Source organism: Drosophila novamexicana, unplaced genomic scaffold (genome assembly GCF_003285875.2).
Source record: "Drosophila novamexicana strain 15010-1031.04,08,12 unplaced genomic scaffold, DnovRS2.1 tig00000485-arrow-pilon, whole genome shotgun sequence".
Taxonomy (NCBI): Eukaryota; Metazoa; Arthropoda; class Insecta; order Diptera; family Drosophilidae; genus Drosophila; species Drosophila novamexicana.
Window position 1 is genome coordinate 4,365,501 of NW_020824808.1, and position 18,274 is coordinate 4,383,774.

General features: G+C 38.4%; 2 protein-coding genes across 5 annotated transcripts; one reads left to right on the plus strand and one right to left on the minus strand.

The window, feature by feature from the left end:
• Nucleotides 1–56: 56 nt before the first annotated feature.
• Nucleotides 57–13,966, minus strand: LOC115761754 (glucose dehydrogenase [FAD, quinone]). 2 transcript variants are annotated; one of them, XM_030703655.1, is made up of 4 exons: nucleotides 13,595–13,965; nucleotides 5,625–5,806; nucleotides 5,443–5,563; nucleotides 57–1,917 (listed from the first exon to the last, which is right to left on the minus strand). In XM_030703655.1, the coding sequence occupies exons 2-4, from the start codon at nucleotides 5,790–5,792 to the stop codon at nucleotides 329–331; spliced, it is 1,878 nt and encodes a 625-aa protein (XP_030559515.1). In that variant the 5' UTR covers nucleotides 5,793–5,806; nucleotides 13,595–13,965; the 3' UTR covers nucleotides 57–328. The 2 variants fall into 2 exon arrangements, with proteins under 2 accessions (XP_030559515.1, XP_030559516.1); XM_030703656.1 differs by having other exon boundaries at nucleotides 368–1,917; nucleotides 13,595–13,966.
• On the plus strand, nucleotides 11,824–17,901 carry LOC115761755 (synaptotagmin-4). 3 transcript variants are annotated; one of them, XM_030703660.1, is made up of 5 exons: nucleotides 11,824–11,980; nucleotides 15,537–15,642; nucleotides 16,276–17,453; nucleotides 17,516–17,590; nucleotides 17,658–17,901. In XM_030703660.1, exons 2-5 carry the CDS (start codon nucleotides 15,600–15,602, stop codon nucleotides 17,775–17,777), a joined length of 1,416 nt encoding a protein of 471 aa, XP_030559520.1. In that variant the 5' UTR covers nucleotides 11,824–11,980; nucleotides 15,537–15,599; the 3' UTR covers nucleotides 17,778–17,901. The 3 variants fall into 3 exon arrangements, with proteins under 3 accessions (XP_030559520.1, XP_030559518.1, XP_030559519.1); XM_030703658.1 differs by lacking the exon at nucleotides 11,824–11,980 and adding an exon at nucleotides 14,670–14,959; XM_030703659.1 differs by lacking the exon at nucleotides 11,824–11,980 and adding an exon at nucleotides 14,670–14,951.
• The last annotated feature ends 373 nt before the right edge of the window (nucleotides 17,902–18,274 follow it).

An 18,274-nucleotide genomic window follows, 5' to 3' on the forward strand; every position in this document is an offset into this window, starting at 1 on the left:
TTTAAATAAATGAATGTTAAACGAAATCTACAAAATTCAATGGGTGCTTTTTTCTATTTTTTTTTTTAATGTTTTTTATGAAAACCGTTTACAAAAATTGGTTAAAATAGCGTAAAGTTAACTTAATGAGTGTCTGGAACTTTAGTATAGATCGCGCAACGAGGTCTGTGCTTAGAGTGAGGATTACGTATAGATATAGTTGAATTAGTATAGCCAAAGGGTTTCAATTTACAAGTACATAATTGTAGGATAATATGTAGAATAGTTTGTGTTGTTGCCTTATAATTAATTTCGCTTAATTTTGCAGTAATTCTTGATGGAATTTTCATTAAATTACTCTATGCAGCGTCCACGTTGCATCCACACGTCAGACCTTGGCTCCCCAGGCCCGTTTCAATAAATAGGCGCCCTTCTCCGCGATCATCACCGCCGGCGCGTGTGTATTACCCGCTGTTACCTTGGGCATAATGCTCGTGTCCATCACACGCAATCCACGTATGCCATGTACTCTCAGCTCGTGATTGACAACGGCCATGGGATCCTGCTGCGGACCCATTTTGCAGCTACCCGCCTGATGATTCTCCGGTCCGGTGTTCTGACGCACTGCACACTCCCAGTACGCATCGCTGCCAAACGTGTGCGATTCGCAACCCTTTACGACTGTCTTGTCCAGGCGCATGCCGTACTGCTTGAGAGGCGAGCTCTGCGATAGCCTTATGGCAAACTTAATGCCATCTACCAGGGCTTTCACATCATGATCATCGGTCAGGTAGTTGGCAAAGATGCGAGGCGGATCCAGGGGATCGGCGGATCGTAGCTGAATATAACCGCGGGATCTGGGATTCAGCACAGCCGGAAAGATTTGTATGGAGCGTGAGTTGTTTGAGAGCAGTTCACCCACTTGACCTGTGCGTGCGCAGCTGGCCAAATAGCCGCCAAAGTACAGCTGCAGATCAGGCAGATCTGGTCGATCGGCATAGCGCGAGGAAACCTTGGCGGTAACATCAGAAATGCCCGTGCCTGACATCAAGCCATCTCGGAAAAGTAAATACTCCATGGCGGTGGCCCAGTTAAGCGGCGCTGTGTCCGCATCATCGATAAAGAAATTGGTAAAGAAGGCCACGTGATTCTGTAGATTCTTGCCGACGCCTGGCAAATTGTGCACGGGTCGCACATTCACCTGTTTCAGCTCCTCCTTGGGCCCCACGCCGCTGAGCAGAAGTATTTGTGGGGAATTGACGGCACCCGCGCTGAGAATCACCTCCTTCTTGGCCATAATCTTGCGCATGCTGCCAAACTGGTCGCTGACCTCCACACCCAGCACGTTCTTCGTGTGCGGATGAATCAGCACCTTCGTGACGGTTGTGTTCAGCAAAATATGCAAATTGTTGCGCATGCGTGCGGGTCGTAGGAACGCTCTTGCTGAACTATAACGAATGCCATTACGTGCGGTCATTTGGGCGATCATGAAACCCGTGGAGTTCTGCCCGTTAAGGTCTTGCACCGAGTAGCCCATCTCCTCGCCAGCCTTGAGTATGGCATAGGACAGTGGCGGATTGTAGGGGAACTTGCCCACAGGCAAAAGGCCGCCCTTAGCATGGTATTCAGTGCCAACCGCATCTAGCTCGAGATTATCTTCGGATTTCTTAAAGAACGGCAACACGTCGTTGTACGACCAGCCGGGATTGCCCTGTGCCGCCCAGTTATCATAGTCCTCACGATTGCCGCGTATGTACATCATGCCATTCATTACCGACGTGCCACCTAAGACCTTGCCACGCGGCCAATAGCAGCGCTGCTCCATCGAGGACAAGCAAGCCATGGGCTCTGGTTCTGTGTTATAACGGTAGTCAATGTCGCTGCCAATGAAGTTTAGGAACATGGAGGGTATTTGAGCGCCCACGGGTTCATCACCACCTACGAAGAAACAAAAAATTAAGGGTATTTAGCTTCATTTAATTGCATCCTAAACTAGTTTGGCATCCTCATTGCGGAATTGCAACAAAAGCACACAGGCAAAGTGCTGCCGTAACTATTATTCAAATTGTAAACATTTTGTACACTTAGCTACTAGCTTAAGTGTAAACTCAATAAAACAATATCACTGAGAATGTTTGCTCTTCAGAGATCCGCATAGCAGCAATGAATATGCACATTGAAATATGTATTAATCCCAACTGATTTTTGCGTAGACCTTTAACAATTGCTGGCTTTAGCATGGTACAAAGCTCATAAGGTAAGGGACACTATTATGCTTTACAAAAATATTCACACGCCCAAGATTGTTAACGGTAGAAAGGCCGGACCTAACAGTGGGTGTGCATCTCCCGCAACAGCAAATCAATTCATTGTTTTTGTTATTTTCGCTGGAACTCATTTTTGTGACTAACATGTTCGTAGCAATCAGAACAAATTATGCTGATTAGAAATCAATTCACAAAAATTCGAAATGCTATTTTAAAGCTTGTCGACATTTCCTAAAGCGGATTGTTAATTTCTTGTTGTATTCCTTTTTTTTTTTTTAATTTTGAATCAGTCTTCTAGAATTTCCGTTGTGCATGGGCCCACGACATTTGAGCAATTCGGTGATCATCAATTAATTAAATCAATTTAAATAAAAGGGTATTTGATTGCTATTTAAACCGTGGGAGCTAAAAATTCACCGCAAGCTGTCCGAATAATAATTTAGCTTGTCATTTTGTCAGTTGAACTGAAGCCAAAACAAACAAGCTGCAATTGCAACAAATTGCGACCAGTTCAACAAAAATGTATTTCGACTAATAACTTGTTCTACAAAAACTCAAATAAATTTATTTAGCATGCTTATAAGTTGCAAATAAAATAAAACAAGATTCTTTCACAATTGAAAACTCGCAGTTGTTGTTGTTTAGTGTTTACGTCGTGATCACCAAAAAAAGCAATTAGCACAAAAGAGTTGAGTGAATTTATTCATTGCTTAAAATGAAATAAAACTTATAAATAAACGTGCATATAAATTCTCGTTATATTATGCAATTTTCAATTGCGTATGACAAATTAATAGCGTTAACATAAATAATTAGATGGGAAAAAATGTTTTTGCTAACAAAAGAACAAAAAAAAAACATACAAAATATATAACAGGGTGAAATACCTTTTAAGTGTTTTAATTAATATATATTACTTTGAGACTCATAAACAAAATACACACATTATGCCTGGCACGCAACACGTAAGAAATCAAAAGACAGAACACAAACTTGCATGTCATGCGCTAAGATTTTTTATTAAATATAACTTTATATATATTGTATAAGATGTTGGTATTATTTAACACATATGCAAATTTATTTACGCGTAAATAAAACTCTTGGAACACAAACTTGTACTAAGCGTGAAATATAAAAAAAAAATTGTGCTAGTTTAAATATTATATTAATTTGCGTATAAAAACCAAAGCTACTTATTTGACCTCTACAAAAATACATCCGCTTGATGATGCACAACTTGTGCAGATGGTTGACATTGAAAATGAATAATGAACCAAGAAAACAAACGTCTATTGTCAGAATTGGAAATCAAAAAAGTGTCAACCCGGTGATTATAAAAACTATGCGTGCAACCAAGTGGAACCAACTTAGCCAAAACGAGCACTTAACAAGCACTCATGGTAATACGGTATGGCCAACTAAGCAATCACAATAATAGCCACTGGTAATTGTACTCTAGGCATTGTTAGATCATTAGCACCATCGCAGTGACAATTATCTTTCTATCTATATTTATATATTTTATATTTTTTGCTTAATTTCAGTTGTGCAATTATTATAATTAGTGACAAGGCATAATAATTGTTGCACGGTAATAATTAATTAAAAGGGCTACCAGCGACACTAACCCCAAAATCAACTCTAGCAGTGCCAAAGTACGCCTGCCTATAGGCTTATGTTAATGGACATGTTCAAGGTTAAAATCATTCGGCCAAACTTTGAAACTTTGTTGCCATGTTGCTACCTGCAATTGAGCTGAGTTAATAGGTGCAAAATCAGCATCCTTATCGGTCTTTGACCCAAACTTCTTGCTGCCTGGTACCGACTGGAGTCCGGTAAGCTTGCAAAAAATAAAAGAACAAACTTCTTTTGATTTATGGCACACCAAATTTTAATGCTTGGCACGTATGTGTACAGCTTTTATTTCGAATGGATATACAAGTTAATTAAAGGCTTTGAACCAAATTTGTTGAGCTAAGTACAGAATATATATTTATATGTCCGTTAAAATGTAAAGCTTTTTAGCTTCTTAACTGCTTGTGGTTTCCACTAAGAGCGCTTAATCTCTCTTGTTCTCTTCATTAAAATTAAATGAGTTTAATGTAATTTAAAACTTGTCTCACAATAAACGATACCAAGTCTTTGGCATTTTCTGGCGAATCCACGCAGAGATTTTGCCAGTTAATATGAGCCAATAAATTAGGTTTGTAAAAATGTTAATATGTAAAACTTTATAGCTTTTTAACTGTTGGTGGTTTTCATAAAGAGCGCTTAATCTCTTTTGTTCTATTCATAAAAAAAAGAGTAAAGTGTATTTTATAGCTTGTCTCACAATGAAAGACACCAAGTCTTTGACATTTTTTTGCGCATTCACGCTAAGAGTTTTTGCAAATAAATTTGAGCCAATAAATCAGGTTTACCATATACCTTGATCTTGCTCTGATGAACCTAACATGTTTGTATTAAATAAGGTAAATGTAATAAAGCGTTAATTGCTTTTATTAAAGCACGCGAGTCATGTTTAAATAGTCGTCAAGTTGCTTTGGGCTAAGTGAATGCCCTTCATTGAAAAACGAGCGAAAATATCGCTCCACCCACGCGCATACATGTGTTAAATACGCGCATCTTAATTAATTCATAAACGCATTTGTAAATTGATACAAAAACAATTGTCAATTTTTAATTGCAGTTTTAATTAAAAAGCATTGCAGCGTTCAATAAACAACTTTGTAGGTGAACTCCAAGACCAAGTGGCATATAAGCCCATAAACAATGTATATATATAGTTATTTGCATAGGCGCAAATTACCGGCAGGGTAAAACTGAATGTAAGAGCTGCAAGTCGGGATGGAGGGGGACAGCTCGTTTATTTTACATAATGCTCAAGGCAGTTGCGGTTGCTTCTTTGCCACATTGTTGTTAGTGTTGCATGTTGTTGCTATTGTTAACTGTTGCTTAAGTTTCATTAATGTTGTTACCTTTGTCTTCTCTATTCGGTTTGGTGTGTGGCTGTTGCGGTTAAGCTTCAATTACTTCTAAACAAATGCCACATAATGCGCGTCTAATTGCCCAGAGCTTACCCAGCTGGCAACATGTATACATACATATACCGCAACATGTTGCACGGCCACAGCGACAACATTGGCGGGTCTGGCAGGTAAACAACTGTCAAAATCAATGGTTTACCACTTACCGGCTTCAATGAGTAGCACTTTCCACTGCGGCACCTCGGAGAGACGCGACGCAACCACAGAGCCCGCTGAACCGCCGCCAATGACAATGAAATCGTACTCATAGTCTGGCTCCGAGCGAAACTGCATGGATACATCATTAAGCTCGAGATTTGCTGTTATTTTAGGTAGAAATATGACCTACCCTTGAGCTGGCGCGTCCGCAGGGATCCTCCAGATCGCATTGGGAACGTATGAACACCTCTAGTAGACCCATGAACAGCATAAATGCGCTACCGCCGCATGTGGAGGCGAGTGTTGGGCCGGTGGGCACGCCCACCAAACAATCACAGGCTGATGTGCTTGTGGACATGTTGTATGAAATCTCTGGAAATAGCATTAAAAAAACAAAAGACTTAGGCAACAAACTTAACAGGCATAATGTATCAAAAGACTTAGGCAACGAACTTGACTGGCTATAAAATAAAATATTTTTAGTTTTGGCAAATTAATGTTAATTATCAATAGGAATTAAATACACATCTTATACATTTTACAATTAGATTTGGCCTTGCAACTGGCATCCATTGCAAAGATCCAAGAGCCCAACAGTAGTTTGGCTGGCGTCGCTAAAGAGGCGTCGCCTGTGCACGCGAAATGTCCATAAAACAAAACAGAAACGAAACAAATTTTTGATACCTTTAGGCAAGTTGCCGGCAGCATTGGTAATAACAAAAGGCCAACATAGGCAGTAGACCGACAGAAGTCATAGCTCATCATCAGCGGTCCAAAAGAGCTTGGCCCGTTGGCTTGGCTTTGTTGTTTGCATAGTTTCACATGACCTTAGCCCAATGTAGCTGAAGTGCTGGCTATCTTTTATCTTATATCTGCTTTTGACTCTTTTCCAAAAATTTCAAAACGTTGCAAGTTGAGTTCATGGCGCCTGTGCCTAAAACAGAAGCAATTGTTAAACAACACGAGTACTCGCTGTAGCCCACAATCATTGAGTAATAATTATGCCATTTGCTAATCCAATTGCATTTTTGGTGCTGGCCTCTGAGCTACTGGGTGAAGTTGAAAGTGATCTTTGCTGCTTGAGTTGAACATAAGGGGTTGGACCTAGATTCAATATATTTTGTTTCTATATAATAGCAAAATATATTTTAAATGAGTTTTTAATGCTTAGTATGCCGTTTCTGAGTAGAAAAATAAATATCGAAAAACATTATATTTATAGCGAAAGAGGAATAATATTTGAGGAATATATGCCATTATTAGGACCTGCGCGTCCCTGGGCATCTCGCTTAAAACTCTGTATGAAAATTTGTTTTTAATCGTCTAACTCTTTTAATGGCGTAAATGGCCAATCGATTAGTTGCATACCCGAAATATCTCAATTTGCTAGCTGCACATTTTTTCACACAATTTCGGTAAACAATTACAGCGCCGCCCGCCCGAAATCAGCATCAAAAGTGGCTATACAATTTTGTTTATTTTTGTTTTAAGGTTTTGGAGATGTCTACAACGTTTTTGACCTCAATTAGACTGAGCAACTCGGTTGATTTGGATACAGCAGTCAAATTGCAATTTGTAAGCGCAAAACCAAAAACAGAAAGTTAAACAACAGAATCAAAAACCGAAAATAAAAAAAAAACCGAACAGAGTCGAGAAGTGCAAGCAATTGCTACAATTCGAGATCGCCAGATCGACTTGGGACAATGATGGTGCGCACATTTGACATTTGAAACACTATTTTTTTTTTTTCAGTTACCATTTGTATTCGGATTTTGGCCTCAGTTCGTGTCTCAGTTACAGTTTCCAACTCACGTTGGTAACGGCAAAGTTGAAGGATGCCTCGAAAGTAATGCAAAGCGTACGCAGCACGCACGCGAGCGTGAAAAATCAAAATGAGAGGCAGTTGACCTCGCAACGAGTTTTTCCATCAAGCAAAAGAAAAAAAAAACAAGCAAATCAACAAAACGAAAAACGCCAATCAGCAACAACTGCCTAAAAAATAACCAGGCGAACTTCAGAGCACAGAAAATGCGTGCAGAAATCGTGCACAGTTGTGTCCATAAAAGCAAAACAAAAATAAATAAATACTTAAAAGTTGTTCCAATCAACTTTTGGCTCCAATGACTTGGTTAATATAAAAATGTGTTGGAAAAGCAAGCTAGGAGTGAGTTATACTTTTTTACTAAGCTTTTGAGTACCAGCCATACATAATCGATAAAATTGTATGGCTACAGAAAAGGAATACAAAAATCTTCATTTATAATACTAATTTATCAGTACCAATTTTGATGTAAGAAATATATTTTAAATACATAAATATTCATAATTTATTTCTGCCAGCAGCCTAGCTAGAGATTTGTGTAAAGCTGAGAACAAGCTTTAATAAAAATTTTAAATTAATTGTATTATTAAATAATGTAACAAGCTTCTGACATATTATGATTGATACAAAAATAATTATGTAAATAATTGCGATATTTTCTTTCAAGAGAGCTAACATAGCTTTCAGCTTGTTAGTCATTAAGTAGTTTTGCAATGATAAAAGATTTAAATCTTTATGCTTGGCACTTCCTTTGGCTGCCTTAACAATTGACATGCTATCTGAGGGGTGCCACTTCATAATTAGCTTTTGTATATATGGTATATATCTATATATCGTCTGGCGTCAAACGTCTTGTGCACTGAAGCGATGAGCCTGTCAATTACACTAGTGCCACATATCAATTGTTGTTGTTGTTGCGGTTGCTACGAGCACTCACATTGTATTCGTGCTATGCGTTTGCATGATATCTTCATTGATAGGGTTGGCATTGTCTGCATTGCTGTTGCTTTTGAAGGTTTCTTTCAGCTGCTGTCAGTCCGTCAGTCCGTCAGTCAATCAGTCAGTGAGTCAGTGAGTCAGTTCAGCGTGTTGGACTCGTGCTCATTGACTTGTTGCGTTGGTGTGAACAAGATAGTTATTAAATAAAGACACGACTGCAATCTGGCATATGTTGTGTGCCCCCTACTGGCTGACTGAATATTTGGGAGATTTTCATTTTTGGTGCTTATTAATGTGGGAAATATGCATTTATTAGAATAATAATAATAAACTAACGGAATTTATGCGTGCCATGACAAAGGCCTCAGATTAAAGCGTGCGATTTTGTGTATGGCTTGCGTAATGCTGTTCAAGGCTTATAGACAGGGAGCTCTGCCCAGGAAATGTGGCTGGTATCTCAGGGTTTTTAGATCTTACTGCATCTTACCAGCTTATAACAAATTATTGTTGTTATAGTTGACACTATGCTTGCTGGAAGAAAATATAAATAATCATTATCAACGCGTCTAATCAGTAACTAACAGCCATAACCAATTTAATGCTCTGCACATTGTGTGGCACTTTGTAGTAATTAATTTCACCAATGTGATTTAAATTGGTGCCGCGCTATAATTTGAAACTGGTTTGGCAAATTGAAAACAACCGTTAACAGGGGCACAGCAAAAAATAGCTAAATAAATGAATAAAACAGCGAGAGAAAAAAACGGGTCATAAGGTTTTCACGTTCGGACTTGTCAAAATGACAAGCTGGCCAAATGTGCGCATAATTTACAATAGATGCAAATAAAGTGTATCATAAAAAAGAAATTGAGAGATAAAATGGAAAACAAAAAGCTATCATAATACCCAAATAAGCCACGGCATGTTGCTGCTGTGCAGCCGCTTAAAGCGGATCTATAAATTAGTGGCAACATCTGCGCGGCGCGGCGTGGCAGCAACAATTTAATGCAATGCAAACATTGCATATATGCTGCCGCGGTATTGATAACTGAACTGCTCTGCAGCTATTATGCGGCTGCAATGCCGGCGGTTGGCCATTAGAAATTGGCCAAGAAACCAAACAGTGTGGCGGCTAACAACATTAACAACAACAGCAACAAGCAGCAGCGGCAGCAATTGCATTCGCAATTCGAAGGAAGCGGCCGCGCAATGTTTGGCTAAATTTGGCGAATGCATCTCATACCTTGCATCTCTGACTGTGGCTGTGTGTCTTTGACTCTCTCGCAGCTCGGATGCCGGTGCCGGTCGCATGGCTTAACTTCCTATTTTCACTTTCATTCGTCTTGCGCCCAGACTGGCCATGGAAATACAACAACAAAAACAACTTCAACTACTGCCAAACTGCAGCCAAGTGATTCGTATTTTTGTATTTTATTTTTGTTTCTTTTGTTTTGCGCATTGTCAACGCGCTTTCAACAATGTGCGAATATTTTTATGTGAGAATTTGACAATTGTTTATGTTATTTTCTTGTTGTCATGCCCATCACGTAATTGTTGATTTTGTCTTGAATGCGCTTTGCTTTACTGGAACTTGGGTTTTTTTTTTAACACAAGTGTTGATAAGTTTTACATTTGTAAAAAGCATTTACAGATTACGTAAGAAAGTATGAATTCTTTTCCCATGCAACATGTTGACATATTTTTATTTTATTTTTTTAATTTTTCTAACTCGTGAAAAAAATTTTTGTTATTTTTGGGGTGTTACAAATTTGTATATATTAAACATTTTCACATATATTTATAGATATTACATGTATTAGTATTTATTTATTTATTTTTGCATTTAGCAGTTGACAGTTATCGGGCTTTTTATTATGATATAAGTAGGAACATTGTGCTACAATTGTTTTGTAATCATTACAGGCATGCTTAAATAGCGATAAAAATCTCAAATAAAACAATTAAAACTAAGAAAAGCCATTGAAGGGGCATAGAACACAGCAGAATTGTACAATTGTTAATTTTAAATTATTTCCAGTTAATTCAGACCCATAATTTACATAGCACGAATCGTTTTTCGTAAAAACGGAAATACCACAAACAATAGTTAAAATTTGCTTCCACTAAAAATACCAGCTCGAAACGTGAATTTTGCGTTTATACACTTTATTTAAATTTGTTGTATGTTGCACGAACTACATGATTGAATATTTGCAACATTTCGCTGCATTTGCATTTTCCCGAAAATGTTCAGTTGCAGTTTTCTTCTGTTTTTTGTTTTGTTTTTGTTTTTTTTTTCTTTTTGGCCTGTTGCAACTGCAACGCCATGCAATACCCTTGGTTGCCCAGCGCACGGCCGCAGGGCTGATGCTTGCCAATTACGTTGGCACTGCCAACAACTAGCAACAACAATGAGCTGCAACAACAACAGCGTTGTGACCACAATTAAGTTTAAAGTGAAATTCTGCAATTGCTGGCACATCATTTGAGGCTACGCTGAGATGAGCTTTGCGCCTTTGATTGATCACTGGTTACATGCTGAATAAGGTAAAAAACGGGCAGCAACAACTGCAGCAGCAGCAGCAACAGCGGAAAATGAAATGTGTTGCTGTGTTGGCCTCCAGGCGGATGCAAAAGTGGGCAGCCCATCAACAGCGCTCAGGAGCTGCCTGTCAACTATGTTGGAGCTTGACTCCGGCTTGAATGTGGCACCATGATTTCTGCCAAATTCCCGACACTAACAACACTTTTAGTTTCTTTGCTAAATGGGTGAATTTGTTAACAGAGCTGTTGTTGTTGCTGCTGCTGCTGTAATTGATGTTTTATACAAATTTCTCACGCTTGTCGCTAAGATACCATTTTTTCTATCGTTTAACCGGCCGGACAGACAGCTAGATGTTAAAAGCATGTTTGCTGAACACTCAGCTTAAGCTGATAACCAGCTTTGATAATATTCGCATCAATATGCTCAAGCGCATGCGATTATAATTTGTTATGATATTTTTAAAGTTGAAACACAGGAACTTAATTGTTCTTAAAACCACTTAAACAAGCGAACATGTTGCATTGGAGCCTATTGACTCTGGGATACTCTTCGTATTTAAATTAATAAATAAATTATTTAAGATCAAAATTGCAATATAATTACAAAATGTACATATATACCATGTATTAATTAATTTGATTTATTTATAAGGCGAAAATAGGGAATAATTCATCACAACCTTAAATGAAAAATATTGGGCTTTACAAATATTGGTATAAAATAAATTTTTAATTAAAATTTAAAACAGCCATAATTTCTAAATTGTCATACGCCCTATGCACCTAGTCAGGTGATACATATATATATATATATATATATATATATATATGTATATAACGCTAAATAAAATTCAATAAATAATGAACAATAAATAACGAACTAGCAACTTAAGCCTTTGACTTAAGCCTTTCGACTTTCTAAAAAGTAAATATGCATAAAATGATATGCTAATCAGCATTTTGAAGCATTCTTAAATGCCAACACCAAGTCAAGCCAAGTCTACAACCAATTGTTCGTCTCATGTGACCCAGTTAGGGTTTATTTTGTTAGTGTCACCGTCTCTGGCTTAAAAAGTGTGCCACTTCTAAGCTGAAAATAAAAATCTGCCATAACGAATTGTAAACAAATGGAGTCCAAACCGTAGATCGTTTAAATGGCAAAAGGCAAATGGAAACAACTACAACAGCAGCACAAGGAGCCAAGTAAAAGGCACACAGATCGCAGATGAATGAATGAATGAGTGAGTGCAAGCCAAAACAAAAAAAAAGGGAGACAACACAAAGCCAGATAAACAAACAGATAGCAGCAAAAAGTCAATCATTGCCGTTCAAGAGTAGCAACAATAGGCAACAAAATTCCTATAAAAATAGTAACAGCAACAACAATGGGAGGTAGCCGTTCAGCACGCTCCCAAAAAAACATAGGGAGATACAAATTGTATCTTTAGCTGACATTTCAACATGACTCCAACTACAATTCCAACTGTGACTCGTGTGTTTGCTTGTGGCTGTGTGAGTGTGTGTTGGCAAATACGTTTTCAAAGTTTTCGGTTTAACTACAAGCCAAATCTGTCAAGACGCCACAAAAGAAAGCGGGCATCGGCGTGGGTGTCTGGCGGTCAAAGCACTCGCCAATTCAATATGAAGCTGAACATTTCATTTCAATGCCCGCAGTCGGCACATGTTAGAGATACCCTAGATAATGAGCAAGCACACCGATTGCCAATTGTTTTTTAACCACTGTTTGGCCTCAATACCAAAATGTGATTGATCATCGCTTCACGCGCTGCTCCCTCTTTAAGCATCCCACCTTAAGATCGTGCGCTCTTCATAATATCATAAGTTTGATATGCAGTAAGCAGAAAAATAAGTGCGCATTCGAACTTTTGTTTAATGAGTTCAGGTAAAGTCATAAAGTCATAAATTTGTAAATTTTTTTTAAGGAAATTGTTCATTTTATTTCCAATTTATTGCATTTATTTAAATCAAAATAAATCGCCAATAACGCCTTTTATTTTTATGTTATCGATGAGCAAAAATTTGAATTAATATGCGACATTTTTTGGCATGATTTGATACTGAAGTGTAGCTTGTTGAAGCTCCTCACAGATTTCATATAGTTCTTAGACAAGCTTAAACCATAATCGAATTTATTTTCACATTTTAGGTTGAAGCTTAAAATTAAACTGTACTGTGATATGTTCATTTATAAAATATGTAGAGGGTATCTGCTAGTTGAAAATATTTATCTAATGTCTTTTAGTTTATAGGGTATTACCAAGTCGAGCACACTCATCTAGCGTACCCTTGCCAGTTGTAGGTAAAATGCACTTAAAAACGGATATTCACATGCATTCAAATCGATTGCAGATCTTTTACACACACTAAATAAAGTGCTCTGAAGTCTTTTACAAAGCCGAACGCTTCCGTTGGCAAGAAAAAAAATAGCCGGGCTAATTTCCTATTACTGTAACGAACGTTTTATGAACTGCTATAACGCAACACCTTAATTCGAGTATGATACGGTATTTTTTTGTTGTTGCCACAGAGCAGAAAAATCGAACCGATTAGCGAGCACATGGGTCACTTAGGTATAAAAAAGAAAAACCTGTACAATGTGCAAACTAAAATTAGAAGCATGTTTAAAAAATCGTGAGACACACACACACACAACACATACACTAATTCTCGTTAATTGTGTCAATATGAAACGTAATAAAAGCACTTTTTAGAATGTAACTGCAAAGGTGCAAACACTAAATTTAAATCAACTTCGTTGCCAAGTTCCGTTTCGGGAAGCGACGCTTCCTCAAATGCCAAAACTGTGGTCAATCACAGAAATAAAATTTACTCACAGTTTTCTATGCCCGCGTCCAGTTGTTGGCCAGTTTCCTTTTCGGTTTGGCGCAAAAAAATTATTAGCTCTTTTGGCTTTTATTTTCTTATTGTGCCGCTCCCGGTAATGCCTTTTTGGCAAATTGCACAACCCACCGAAGACGTGCACAATAATTTGACAAAAACTTTTTTTAATGTTTTTCAACTTAAATTTTGGTGATTTTTTCTTTTTTATTCGTTAGCACACACAGTAGCACAGTAACACACGCACAGTACTTTGTTTTGCCTTCTTTGGCTTGAACGGGCAGCTCACAAGTCTGCTTGCAGTTTAGGTCTGGCTAAGATTTGAGCAACTCGTTTTGAACTGCGCGCAATCGCAGACCGTCGTCGACTCAATGTTTGGCCGGCAAGCGCCGCTCTTTTTAAACTCCCCCCAAAAACGCCAATACGAAGCTTGAGCTGTTGGCTGGTTCGTTTTTCAGTTGGTTCGGGAGCAACTGGTTCCAGCTGCGCTCACGTTGTGCAGCTTAAAGCTCGCTTGTCGTTCGCCAATTGCTTGCTGGCTAAAGTGCATATTATTCAATATAAATATATATTCTAACTATTGAAATGAGTATTTATAAAGATGCAAATATTCAAGTTACAAGAGTCAGCAAATATATACTTTAAAATAAAACGATCAATTATATATCAATTATATACTATTAAATGACAGTTTTTATTTATATATATTTTATATTTCATTGTCAGGTTAAGCTACTTGTGTGTGACTTACTGGTGCAACAAATATTTATTATTATTAAAATGGATTTATATATTTTTATGCATATTTCTTGACTTTTTATCACCATAAACAATATTCCTACTCGATTCCAAATGCGAAGTGTAACTGAAATCTTTTCATTTCTACTGAGATTAAAAGCAGATGTTGCTCTTTGATCTTTAAAAAAAATATAAAATAGAGTTTAAGACGCTGCATAAGCAAGCATACGCAATACACCCCAACTCCTTATTTGGGTGACTCATGCAAAAGTGTTGGTAAAGCTTTCCAAATGCAGCCAGTGCTGTATAGCTCGAATATAGCGAATCATACCCAGCAACTGTAATATTCTCAAAATACGTCACAGGATTCTTCAACCACCGCTAACTGGCCTGCCAGATAAAACGTAACGAGTGCCAAATCACTCGCTGAGCAGCCCACACGTAAAAGTATCGACTGCGTTCAGTGCGCATGCGCAGAATTAACGATTTGCAGCTGGACAACGCGTTGGCTTAAGACACTTGAAAGGCAAAATAAAGTACAACGGCTGTGGAACTGCGTTGTACACTCTGAGCGGATAAATTCTGAAAAATATTAGCAAAATAACAAGGAAGAAAGTAAGCAGGTAAAAAAGTAAGAATATAATAGGATTAACTAAAAGAAACGTTTAAAAAAAGTTTTAAAAATGCTAAAAGGAAACCAATTAAATACAGCTGCAGCAGAGAAAATTTGGTATACATTTTAAAACAAGTGTTAAAAAAGCTTTTAAAGCACATTTAAAAGATTGAGTGAACAAAAATAAAGCAAAAATACGTAAGTTTAGTAAATTTGGAGGAAAAGCGTGGTGAACCATTTTTATTGAACTTGAAAAAAAAAAACCCAAGAACTAATGCGAACTGTGCTTTAGCGGGGGTGGGTGGATGAATCATGCGAATTAGCCACACAAATATGCATGTACAGGTTTCCCAATTGTGTGAGTGTGTGTGCGTATGTGAGTGTCTCAAGTAATGAAAATAACAACAAGAGTGTGCGAAACGTAAAAACCCCAGCAGCAGCTGGCAAAAAAGAAAGAAAAGCTTGGCATAGATATGTGGTAAAATCGATGTGAGGAGCCCGGGCAAAAATGTTCTTTTCATGTTCCTTTATTTTAACTTTTATTTTCACCTGAAGTACTCATTCTGACTAATTGTTCTTCCGTACAGCTACGCGAAACTTCAAAGCAGCTAAGACAAGCGCAGGGCGGCTCAAGCCACAAGGCACTTAAAATGGCTGACGAGTATATGCCAGATGTCAGCATGATGGACACAAGTGAGTAACATATTGTGGCCAAAACTAATGGCCATAATTAGCATTGTCTAAATGTTAGAAAGTTGCAGCAGAAGTTTAGCCATCAGAAGTTTTCTTTGTTAAACGGGAAACAAGTAATAAAATATCTTGGGGTATTATTAAATTGTTACGAAAGAGGTAACTCATTAAGCATGGCATGCCAGACCCTTTATATGAGATATGTATATATATATATATATTAGATAAGGACAATTATTCAAGTCAATTCGTCTGTTTGTCTGCTTCTACATAAAAAAAAAAGACTTGTCGTTCAGGTGCTATTCGAAGCTTACTCTCTCGATTTTTGGTCTGTTGTTTTTGTGTAAGTAAGTTTCAGCCTATTAAATTTTTATTAATTATTTGTATCAGAGTCGGCATTTTTATGGAGAGAGTTGGAAAATATGAAGCTATATAGTTAATAATGCTAATAATAATAAATTGTATTAGTTTATCAAGGAAGAAGCATCTGAGTGATTTGGCTTATGTATAGCTTAGTCTTCAGCACTTATCTAAATACAACCAATATAAATATGAGAGCAATTAATTTTTTCCCACCAAGGTTACCTCTACTAAAATACTTTTTAATTTCTAATTATTATTTTTTATCTGCTGCAGTTGTGCCCGCCATATTGGGCCTCACTGCGGCCGCAGTACTCTCGACGGTGGCCTGCATCTGTGCCAAGCAGATGCGCATACGCAATAAGAAGCAAAACCAACACGATGCGTCATTCCCTTTTCAACCGACAAGACGTCCGACCGCAGTTCGTTCGCCAAGCGGCCAGCCGCCGCACTATCTGAAGAAATCACCATCGCCCACTGGTGGCAAGCAGATGGGCTTGCTCTCACCCATGCAGGATCAGTCGACATCCCCGACAGCGCCGCCAAACATGAAATATACCGAGGAGGATGAGGTGGCACAGTCGCAGCTTGCACAGCAGCAGCCGCAAAATTCCAACAAGCTCCACGTTGTTGACAATGCCAAGCACCACAATCAACACCATTCGCCAGTGGAGACCATTGCCAATGGTAATGTGACCATCACACTGGACGAGACGCTGTCCAATGGCAAGGAGCTGACCGTATGCGATCAATATGGCAAGCTGGGCACCATTTACTTCAAGCTGCGCTACTTGGCTGAACGGAATGCACTCATGGTATCCATCATACGCTGCCGCGGGCTGCCTAGCAAGGGTGGTGCTGGTGGCACTGGGGATATACCCACTGGCATGAATGGACGCACCCAGGCCGCAACCGATCCGTATGTAAAGCTCCAACTGCTGCCGGACAAACAGCACAAGGTGAAGACTCGCGTGGTGCGCAACACCAGGAATCCTGTTTACGATGAGGACTTTACCTTTTATGGCTTGAATATGAATGATCTGCAAAACATGAGCCTACATTTTGTTATACTCAGCTTTGATCGTTATTCGCGAGATGATGTTATTGGCGAGGTTGTCTGCCCATTGTCTTCCATTGAGATTGGTGATATATCGAAGGAGGCGCTCTCGATTAGCAAGGAGATACAGCCACGCAGCCTGAAGATACGCGCCCAAGGACGTGGCGAGCTGCTCATCTCGCTCTGCTGGCAGCCGGCAGCTGGACGCTTGACCGTCGTTTTGTTAAAAGCGCGCAATTTGCCCCGTATGGACGTCACCGGCCTCGCTGATCCCTATGTCAAGATCTATTTGCTGTACAATGGGCAGCGCATAGCCAAGAAGAAGACTCATGTCAAGAAGCGCACGCTGAGTCCTGTCTTCAATGAGAGCTTTGCTTTTGATATACCCGCTGCAGAGGTGAGTTGAACTAAAAGACTTTTATGCGTCTCTTCATTTTACTATTTGTGCATACTTTTTAGGGCACTGGCGCCACCTTGGAAGGTGTCTCATTGGAGCTAATGCTACTCGACTGGGATCGCGTGACTAAGAATGAGGTAAGAGCCCATATTATACTTTAAATAGGCAAACAAGCAAAGCTCTCACCCTCTTATGTGCACCTAGGTTATTGGACGCTTAGAGCTGGGTGGACCCAATTCAAGTAGTACCGCTTTGAACCATTGGAACGAGGTTTGCAATTCGCCACGTCGCCAAATTGCCGAATGGCACAAGCTAAATGAGTAAAACTCTTCAATTTTATCAAATTTTGGGGCAGCGACCCGGCGCTGGCGCCGCCTATTCAACCACAAAAACAACAACAACAACATCGGGCAAACCAAGTTAAATATATTCTAATTTTTATTTTCATTTTTATACTGCGTGCATAACCAATATTTATTTTGAACTAATTAAAATGAATTAAAGATTTTTAAATATTTATTTTGATTATGCTCAATATATTTCTTTTGTGGCATAAGAAAACACAACATTTGGAAATAACAAAAGATGAAGTAAAAGTAAATTACAAAAAGAAACAAGAAAACTTAAGTAAATTAAATGTATTAGAAAATGTTTAGTATGTAACAACGCGGGTAAATGTAAGATAATTAATTTAAAAAACATGATACACATATACTTATAATGAAAATTAAAACAGGTACACATACGTATAAAAACTTCAATTTGTTGCTGTATAAAAATCTTTACTTAAATGTTGGGCTAAATTTTTTAATTATATACTA

Coding starts and splice junctions, on each gene's coding strand:
- LOC115761755 (XM_030703660.1), top strand. CDS start 15,600: ATGGCTGACGAGTATATGCCAGATGTCAGCATGATGGACACAA. Junction 15,643..16,275: donor TGTCAGCATGATGGACACAA/GTGAGTAACATA, acceptor TATCTGCTGCAG/TTGTGCCCGCCATATTGGGC. Junction 17,454..17,515: donor TTGATATACCCGCTGCAGAG/GTGAGTTGAACT, acceptor CATACTTTTTAG/GGCACTGGCGCCACCTTGGA.
- LOC115761754 (XM_030703656.1), bottom strand. CDS start 5,792: ATGTCCACAAGCACATCAGCCTGTGATTGTTTGGTGGGCGTGCCCACC. Junction 5,564..5,624: donor GCGGACGCGCCAGCTCAAGG/GTAGGTCATATT, acceptor GTATCCATGCAG/TTTCGCTCGGAGCCAGACTA. Junction 1,918..5,442: donor AGTGCTACTCATTGAAGCCG/GTAAGTGGTAAA, acceptor GTTTCTTCGTAG/GTGGTGATGAACCCGTGGGC.